The sequence below is a fragment of the Phaseolus vulgaris genome, chromosome 4 (genome assembly GCF_000499845.2).
Source record: "Phaseolus vulgaris cultivar G19833 chromosome 4, P. vulgaris v2.0, whole genome shotgun sequence".
Lineage (NCBI taxonomy): Eukaryota > Viridiplantae > Streptophyta > Magnoliopsida > Fabales > Fabaceae > Phaseolus > Phaseolus vulgaris.
Window position 1 is genome coordinate 10651151 of NC_023756.2, and position 10121 is coordinate 10661271.

Sequence of the window (10121 nt, forward strand, 5' to 3'; positions counted from 1 at the left end):
TTTGTGTAAATTATTGTCACTTTCTCCCAGCCCCAAATCTTTTTTGTATTATTATAGCTCTCGGCCAGGTAAACGACCAAGTTGGTTGTCTCTAATTAGTAAGCCTGATATTTGTTTTCTTAAGCCCTTTACGTCGTCGTATAAGGATTTTAAAGGGAGTTTTTTCAAGATCTTAATAGAGCCTAAAGGAAGAGAATATTTTTTTGATGGAGACATTCCGAAATTTCCTTTGTATTGGACGCAAGATCCATTAAAGTTCAATTTGTGGTCTTGCCACTCAATGAATGTTGTTGATCGTCATGTTATTGAAGTTTTTGGTTACCTCTCATATCGAATTCCCACTCGCGCTTTACTACAATTGTATACTTCAAAAAGTCCACAAGAGGATCTTATCCTTTTTTCTCGTTTTGTAGCATGAGATTTTTAACTTTGCTAAATTTTTCATTGATTTTCAGCATTAATGGCGGCCACAAATCTGAAAGGTCGTTCATACTTTACAAAACTTCTTAACAGAGCCTGTGATGTTACTCCTCGGCGTAAAAATGTGGTCAACCCGGTAGTGGAGGTAGAAATTGTGGAACCTCTTTCTCGTATTGAAGCCCCTGAACCCGCGAAGGATGATCACATTGCTGGACCTTCAAAAAAGTTCAAGAAACGTGCTAGAAGTAGCAAAAAGTCACATTCTTCTTCTCGACGCCACCGCCATTGTGAAGGTGGTTCAATGGAGCCTCTTCCTGAATCCATTTTTGGTGCTTCTACGAAGTATGCTAAGTTTGTTCAAACTTCCTTTACTGAGTCATCTTATAATATGTTGAAAGCTGAGGATGCTGCTTATTTGGCTGATTCTATCATCGAGCTTTCGAGTAGGACTCTTTTGATTGGGAAGATGGTGAAAGCAAAGAATGGTAGTTGTGTTTCTCTTACCGAGTTTGAAAAGTTAAAGAATGAGCTTGCTGAAAGTAATGAGAAAAACACCGCTTTAACTTCGCAACTGGAAGATATGGGTTTGCTGAAAAAGCAGCAAGAGATAGAAAAAGAAAATCTTGAAAAACAAATTTCTGATTTAAAGGTCGTAAGCTTGAAGACTGGTGAAGAGATCGGTCAACTTCGTAACGACAATCAACTACTTGAGAAAAGAGTTTCGGAATTATCTTCCGTGAAGGATTCTAACACCAACACCATTAAAGTTATGGAGGACGAGATTGAGCAATTGAAGGTGGATGTTTTCGAAGCCCAAAACTTTATTTTGGAACAACATAAGTTAGGCTTTGCGAAAGCTTTGGAACAGGCGAAGTATTTCTACAAGATTCCCATCTATGAAGGCAATTTTGATGTTAAGAAAGACTTCTATAATAGTGAATTAGTGCCTGTTAATGAAATTCCTGAAGATGATACTGAAGATGTTGATGCCGAGAGCTAGATGGGTATATGCTCGCATTTTTGTTTATAGTTCTCGGTTTAGCTAACGAGAAGCAAATTTGTTTTGGAATGCTATGATGTTTGATAAATGTATGGATATTTGCATTCGTAATGTAATTCCTTTTTTGGAACTTATCGTTTTGATTTTATAAAATTCGTTGCTTTCTCTTGTTTTTAAATTGGTTTTGTTATTGTGTAAATATTATTTAGAGCTTTCGATGGTGACTTCTCGGTTCTATTTTTCGAGTTATCCGCTTTTCAGTTATGATATTATAGCTTTTGAAAGTTTTCGGTTGTAACCAATTTTTTTTTTTTTAATAATAATCATTGGATCTTAGCAATTTAATTATACCCATTGGTTTAATACTCATATCTTTTGGTTTTGATATTTGGTTTAAAAGATATCTTAACTTATTCCATTTAATATAACAGACATGTTCGATCTCATCTTTCGGCATCAGTGATCACGAGAACTACACAATATTCTTTCGAAAATATTTGATTTGATACATCTTCAATCGGACCTTTCGGTTCTTAAAGATAAAATTATTGATCATTTTGCAACAAGCGAAGTATTATAAAATTATTTCGAATTTTTTTTTATCATTAGATATTATTTTAGACCTCTCGGCCTATCCTCTTGGTTATGTGATTTGAATGATTAATTTTGTTTTTTCGGTTACAAGTAAATGCTATCACAGAGCTTTCGGTCGTAACCTCTCGGTGCTAATCTTTTGGTCATTGAATTTAAAGGCTTTAAATGTCATCTTTTGGTTACAGATCCTTAACTAGACCTCTCGGTTTTTGTAACTTGGATCTTTCAGGTTTTTTATCGAGCTATAAATGATTGTTTTATCAACTTTCTAATTTATGGCCTTGATTTTTCGGAAGACTGCCTAATGGCAATTGATCTCTTGAACTTAATATTGAGATGCCTAATGCTGGATTAGACCTCCCGGTTTTTATTTTAAAGTATGTCAAATGGAGGATTTTCGCTTAAAGTGAAAACATCCAAAAGAATTCTTCTAAGACCAAAGAATGATTAAATCTTCTAAGACCAAAGAATTCTTTCGGTTGGGCTTTGGATGTATAACATCCAACTATATATAATATTTTATTTTCTTTGCACGTAACCTAATTGCTTGCTAGTGAATAATTTTAATTACCCCAGATATGCCTGAAAGATAGAGTTAGACGACCTAATATAACTAACGTGTCCAATTTCACCTTTCAATTTTAGTATTCGGTTTTAGTTAACCGAAATAAAAATAAAATAACATCCTCGAGTTTACCTTCGATTTATTTTTCCAACCGAAGATAAATTCATCTCACCTTTTCGGCTTCACTATTTGGCTTAGTATGGTTTGAAATATATCTTACCTTAATCCATCTAATATAACAAACATGCTCCATCTGATCTTTCGGCATTAGTATTCGATATTTATTTTGGACCATGAGAAATACACAATATTTTTTTGGAAAAGAGTTTAAGTGAAAATAATTTATGCCGAAAAATTTACGTGAGATTGTTTTAGGTTCGTCATGAAAGCGTTTGAGTCCGAAAGGATTATAAGTAGATGTTCTCCTGCGAAGGATTTCACCTGAAGTGAAAGCATCCAAGGCCGAAAGAGTTATAAGGGAATATGCTCTTGGGAGGGATTTCACCTGAAGTGAAAGCATCCAAGACCGAAAGATTTATGCAGAAATGTTCTCTCGGGAGGGATTTCACCTGAAGTGAAAGCATCCAAGACCGAAAGAATTTTAAGTAGATGTTTTCATGGGTGGGATTTCACCTGGAGTGAAATCATCCAAGACCAAAAAAAAAATGAAAGTGAACAAGATGAATTGTGTCACTTGATAATGCTTCTTCTTCATTAAACGATAAGTATGTACACAAAAGTCTTCTTTTTACATCTGCTATTTTAACTAAAATAAAACTTTAAATGACTTGCATTCCATGTTCTTGGTATCACCTTCTCTTCCAAAGTTTCTAATCTATGGGTTCCATTTTGCAAATTTTCTAGTACCCTGAAAGGACCTTTCCAATGTCGCGGATCTTTTTGAGCGTCAGTTCGCATTCTCCATACCAAATCCCCTTCTTTAAAATCTCTTAATTTTACCTTTGCATTAAACCTCTTCATTGCTCTTCTTTTTACTACTACTTCTTTTATTTTTGCTCGTTCTCTAAGTTCGTCAATAAGATCAAGGTCAGTCCTCAAACATTCATTGTTGATATTCCAATCTTCCATTTGCCTTCGTAGTGTTGGTTCATTAACTTCTACGGTTAGCATTGCATCTGTTCCATATGTGAGATTGAACGGTGTTTCACCAGTTGACATTTGTGGTGTGCATCTATACGCCCATAATATCTCTGGCAACTTCTCGGCCCATAAACCTTTAGCACTTCCTAACCTCTTCTTTAATTGTCCGAGAATAACTTTATTTGCAGCTTCGGCTTGTCCATTCGTTTCCGGATGTTCAACTGAAGTGGTTGTTGACTTGATCCCCAATTCTGCATAAAATTCCATAAGTTTTTATCAATAAATTGTCGGCCATTGTCAGTTATAATGGTGTGTGGGATTCCAAATCTACATATTATATTTTTCCATACAAACGTTTGAACTTGCTGAGCCGCTATCTTAGTCAATGCTTCTGCTTCTATCCATTTTGTAAAGTAGTCCACAACTACTATCATGAACTTGGTTTGTCCTCGTCCAAGTGGAAATGGACCAAGTATATCAATTCCCAACTTTGCAAATGGCCATGGAGAAACAATTCCTTGCAACTCTTGTGCTGGTATATGATTTAAACTTCCAAACTCTTTGACATTTTTTACATGCTTTAACATAAATCTCACAATCTTCTCGAATTGTTGGCCAGTAGTATCCGGCTCTACAAACTTTTGTTGCCATTGTTCGAGCTCCACAATGTAATCCACAAATTCCTTCATGAAGTTCTTTCACTACATATTGAGCTTGCTCTCTCGAGAGACACTTTAGCAAAGGTATAGAATATCCTCTTTTGTAAAGTTCATCACCAATTAAAACAAAACTAGCCACTTTCTTTGCCATTTTTGTATCCAGTTCAACACCTTGTTCTTGGCTCTTTATCACTTCTATATATGTTTTTATCCATCAGCTTTTGACGTTGCAACATTGAAGCATTCTTCTAAACTAACTGTCGGATGACTGAGGGTTTGTTGTATGACTGATTTATGTTGCACTTGTCGTTGTTGACTTGCTAATTTGGATAATGAGTCTGCTTTCATATTTAATTCTCTCGGAATATATTTTATTTCAGCCTTATTAAAGCATTGCATAATATTTAATACTTTATGGTAATATTTCATTAATAATGGATCTTTTACCTGATATTCCCCTTGTACCTGTCCCACTGAAAGTTGAGAGTCACTTTTGCAAATGACATTTTCGACTCCCATGTCTCTGGCCAATAATAACCCTGCAACAAGAGCTTCGTATTCGGCTTGGTTGTTGGATGTTCTGAACTCGAATCTTAACGCCATCTCTACTTGGAAGTTGTCTGGTCCTTCAAGTACTATCCCTGCTCCGCTTCCTCTTTTGCTTGACGCGCCATCTACATACAATGTCCACTGCTCCTGTTGTGTTGTTGTCGGCATCTGGATAATGAAATCCGCAAGGGATTGGGCTTTAATTGGTCCTCTTGGTTCATACTTGATTCCATATTCTGAAAGCTCCATTGACCATGTCACCATTCTGCCTGCAAAATCTGGTTTTCTCAAAATTTTAGATATTGGATAATCTGTCCTCACAATTATCTGATGATTTTGAAAATATGGTCAAAGACGTCTCGCGGCATACACCAGTGTTAAGGCAACTTTTTCAACCTTGGGATATCTGGTTTCGGTGTTTTGGAGGGATCTACTTACAAAATATATCGGTTTTTGCTCCGTGTTTTCTTGGATCAAGGCTGCTCCTATGGCTTCATTTGAAGTTGCTAGGTAAACTATGATGGGTTGGGTTGACACAGGTTTAACTAAGATTGGTGGTTCGGCTACCATACTTTTGATCTGAGAAAGGGCTTGCTCACATCGCTCATTCCACTCAAAGGTTTCAGATTTTTTTAACAAGTTTACTATCGGTTTAGTTTTCTTAGCCAATATTGGTAAAAAGCTTGACAATGAGTTCAGCTTCCCCACTAGTCTTTGTACCTCCTTCAAGCTTTCCGGACTTCACATCTTCATTATTGCTTCGCATTTATCAGGATTTGCCTCAATACCTCTGTTTGTTAACATGAAACCCAAAAATTTTCCACCTCTCACGCCGAAAACGCACTTTTCTGGATTAAGACGAATATTGTATTTTCTTATTTGTGCAAACACCTCCTCAAGGTCTTCCAAATGTTTCTATACTTTATCTGATTTAACCACCATATCATCAACATAAACCTCCATGTTCTTTCCAATTTGCTCTTTAAACACCTTATCCATCAACCTCTGATAGGTGGCTCCAACATTTTTTAAACCGAAAGGCATGACTTTATAACAATAGTTTGCAGTATCTGTGGTGAAAGCTGTTTTTGGGATATCTGGTCCATACATCTGTATTTGATTATACCCTGAATAGGCATCAAGAAAGCTCATCATCTCTTGACCAAACGCTCCATCAACCAATCGGTCTATGTTAGGCAATGGATATGTGTCTTTTGGGCAGGCTTTATTCATATCTGTGTAATCTGTGCACATTCTCCATTTTCCATTCGGTTTCTTAACAAGTACCACATTAGATAACCATGTAGTATATTAAGCTTCTCGAATGAAACCAGCTTGCATCAATTTCTCAGTTTCCTCAATTGCTGCCTTCCGTCTTTCTTCTCCCAGTTTTCTTCGTTTTTGAGATATCGGCCTTACTTCTCGGCAAACAGATAACTTGTGACAAATTACCTCTGGATCAATTCCAGGAATATCAAATGGTCTCCAAGCAAATAAGTCTTTGTTGTTACGTAACACTGTAATAAGTTTTCTCAATAATTCTTCAGGCATACTTCCACCTATGTAAGTACATTGTCTCTCGTCCTAGCCTAGTACCACAGTTGTTGTCTCTTCTTTCGGTTCCAACCTCTCATCATTCAATCTGGGGTCTAAATCCACCATTGCCACCATTTTTTCAGTATCTTTATTTGCTTTCAAATTCATCTTCAAACCTGCTACATAACATTTTCGAGCATCTTTTTGATTGACATAAATTGTTGCTGTCTCCCCCTTCTCTGTTGGGAATTTCATGGCTAAGTGCGATGTTGAGACTATTCCTCCCAACTTATTCAAAGAAGATCGTCCCAACAATACATTGTATGATGTGGAAGCATCCACCTCTAAGTACCTGATTTTGATCTTTTTAGTCTTACTGTCTCTTCTGAATGGTGTCATTAAATCAACATATCCTTTTGTGCTAACATTTTCACCCGAGAAGCCAATGAGTTGTTCTCGGAAAGGTACAATATCTTCTTCTCTCAAGTGCAACCTTTTGAAAGTATCCCAAAACAAAATATCAACTGAACTCCCCTGGTCAACCAAGGTTTTCATGACGGCATACTCGGCTATTTCTACTGTTATCACCATAGGGTCATCATGATCAGGATCAATTTCTTAAAAATCTTCATCTGTAAAAAGCATCGGTGGCAAAGTTCTTCTTTTAAAAGTATGATTAATGGTTCTGATACTTCTCCAGTACTGTTTTCTTGCTGACGAAGATTCCTTTCCAGAAAACCCACCTGAAATTGTGTTTATAAACCCTCTGACCGGCCTTCCCAAACTTTGCTCCCTACTTCGCCTTACTGACTGTGTGTTTTGATAAACCTCGTCACCTCTTCCTTCCGGCCTTCTACCCCTTCTATCATCTCTCTTTTCTACTCTTCTATTTTCCCTTCTTTCAACTCTTTCCGCCCTTCTCTCTCCGATCTCACCCCCTCTCAAACCTCTCTCCGGACTTACCCTCATTCTTTCAACTGCCCTGCTTGTATTAATTCTTCTATTCTATCTTTCAACCCAATACACTTTTCTGTATGATGACCATGATTTTTATGATACTCACAACGCTTAGTGTGATTTGTTCTTTCCGGTGTTCTTGCTTTTCTTGGTGGTGGTATTATTTCTGCAGCCATAGCTTCCTGTAGAACTCTTGTTCTGTTTGTATTTAAGGGTGTGTATTGTTGGAACTTTCGGCTTCTAAACTCTTCTCTGGCTCTTCTAGCCATAGGTCCACTTTCTCTTTCTATCACTCTCTTTTCACCTCCATCAATCCTTACCTGATTTCGAAACTCTCTCAGTTCTTCCATCTGCATAAATTTTGATGCTCGCGGCCTTAACTCATCCAAATTGGTTGCAGTTTTCTTGCAAAGACTGTCACCAAATGGTCCTGGTTTCAACGATGTTATCATATGATGCATGGTAACCTCTGGGTTGAGATTTCGAATTCCCAAGGCAACCTTTCCAAAGCGTTCCATGAACATCCTCAACGACTCTCCCTTCTCTTGCCTTATGTTTACCAAGGCAATCGATGTTAGATGAAGAGGACGACTGGTTGCGAATTGAGCACTAAACTTTTCCACCAATGTATCGAAACAATCCACACTTAAGGGTGGGAGACGTGTGAACCAACTCAACGTTGCCCCTCTCAACGTTGTAGGGAACACTCTGCACATAACAGCGTCATTCCATGTATATAAACTAATTTGGGTGGTATATATTGCAATATGTTCATCAGGGTCTGTACTTCCGTCGTATTTGTCAATAGTCAATTTTTTCCAATTGTCTGGTAGTGGAGTATCGACTATAACATCATAGAAGGGATGTTTTCTTGAAGATGCCCCTACAAAAACCTCAAAGTTTTCGAGCAATCCTCTCTTTGTTTGGGAACTTTCATTATGATGAATCCTCTCATTCACTTGTGCTCTCAGCTTAACGGTCTCAAAGGATAAGTTTAAAACTGTTACTTCTTGTAATTTTCTCCTCATACGTGCGTTTTCGACCCTTAACATACTTAATTCTTCTTCATTACTTTTTTTTAACATCCCAAGCTCTTTATGTAGTTGTACCAACATTGTCATTGGCATGCTAACATTATCTGCCTGCTCTCCTCCCTGTTCTTCCCTTTGATTCATCTTGTCTTCAACCTTTTTCAGCTACTTCTCGACTCTACGGTGGGCCCCAAAATGTTCTTACAACTAGGACCAAGAACACTAGAATAAGGTTGATAAGATTAACTCCTTTACAAATCTTCCAAACTTGGGTTGGACTCTCTCGATTTCTTCTTGAGCTGGATACTCTGGGCTTCTCCTCACGTTGGGTGCTCTCGGCTTCTCCTCAAGGTAGGTGCTCTCGGCTTCTCTTTCGACTAAGTGCTCTCGGCTTCTCCTTCAGCTAGATGCTCTCGGCTTCTCCTTCAGCTAGGTGCTCTAGGCTTCTCCTTCAGCTAGGTGCTCTCGGCTTCTCCTTCACACAGATGGGGGGGTATACCTGCAAGGCGCTCTGATGCCAAAGTCAGAAATAGTTTAATGTTCATCAGACAAAAATCACTCTTTTTTACCTCTTATGTTGATCTCCTATTTATACAGTTTCCTTAATGGGCTTTTCACTTTACCTTTGGACTTTCTTTCTACACCGTTTTATTATTTACGCACCCCCTAACGTAGGTTTCTTATGTAAATTTGGGCCTTGCTATATATATATTAGTTTTATTTTATATATTTTTTGTTATAACCGAGAGGTTATTTCGGTATTAGCTTTCGGCCTCACCTCTCGGTTTTGACCTATCATTACAGTTACACCAAAAACAAAGCATACTCTTCAAATTCTAAAATAAGAGATTCAATAATGTCCACATCCACAAGTTCACAAGAAAAAGAAATTTGGTGTACTTTCCTCTTTAACTCCCCCATTCATATTGGGATCGGATCCAGCTACAAACTTTTGAAATTTTACATTAGTTTTAATATTATTTTCTTCATGTCATGTCCTATGATGGTGTCTTCTTTCTCTTCCACCTTTTCTGATTTACATAAATCCTTCATGTCACTTTCAAAATGAATAGAGGCACTTGAAGTTCTTCTCAACCTCTCCTTAGTCTTCTAGATTTTGGTTTTTTGTTTTGTTTTGTCTATCTAAGAGTTGGTATAGATTCTCAAGAGTCATTTGCCTCCTTTTTTTGGAATCTTTTGGAGGACTCAAAGACATCTTCTCAAAATTCAAGTAGAAAATCTACATAAAAATAACACAAAAAATACACTAAAAGCAGTGTAATGGTTAGCAAAAAAAGTCTTAAACACTCTCTAAGTGTTTACACTCAAACTATTTTGGATGAATGTTTAAAGAAATGTTAAAATTTGATTTGAAAAAGGTTGGTTGCACTCAATTCACCTAAGAGAGAAGTCCAAAAGTGATATGAACCAAAAATACATGAAGATAACCAAGGATGTTATACTTGAAGGGTCATCTCAACAAGCAAATAAAGACCTCATTAATAGGAGAAATGGACAAAGCCCAAAGCATTTGAAGTTCTTCTTATTAGTCTTCTCAAAAGATGAGGTCCAAGCCAATTAATATCTTTTGTAAATAATATAGGAGTAGCCTTAGGAAAGTGCCAAAGAGGAAAACCAAAAGACACCTCTCATGTAAGGCTCTTAGGTGCTACTTTAGAGAAGGAACTAGAAAGACTCTTCCAACTCCT

At 37.2% G+C, this 10121-nt stretch overlaps 2 protein-coding genes across 2 annotated transcripts; both read right to left on the bottom strand.

The window, feature by feature from the left end:
- Nucleotides 1–6472: 6472 nt before the first annotated feature.
- Nucleotides 6473–7015, bottom strand: LOC137838281 (uncharacterized). The gene has a single exon (XM_068647531.1). It carries the CDS (start codon nucleotides 7013–7015, stop codon nucleotides 6473–6475), a length of 543 nt encoding a protein of 180 aa, XP_068503632.1.
- A 374-nt stretch (nucleotides 7016–7389) lies between these two features.
- LOC137838282 (uncharacterized) lies at nucleotides 7390–8409 on the bottom strand. Its single transcript, XM_068647532.1, has one exon. It carries the CDS (start codon nucleotides 8407–8409, stop codon nucleotides 7390–7392), a length of 1020 nt encoding a protein of 339 aa, XP_068503633.1.
- Between the last annotated feature and the right edge of the window lie 1712 nt (nucleotides 8410–10121).

Bases quoted from the DNA above. Each gene is read 5' to 3' on its own strand.
- LOC137838281 (XM_068647531.1), bottom strand. From the start codon at position 7,015: ATGGTGATAACAGTAGAAATAGCCGAGTATGCCGTCATGAAAACCTTG.
- LOC137838282 (XM_068647532.1), bottom strand. From the start codon at position 8,409: ATGAGGAGAAAATTACAAGAAGTAACAGTTTTAAACTTATCCTTTGAG.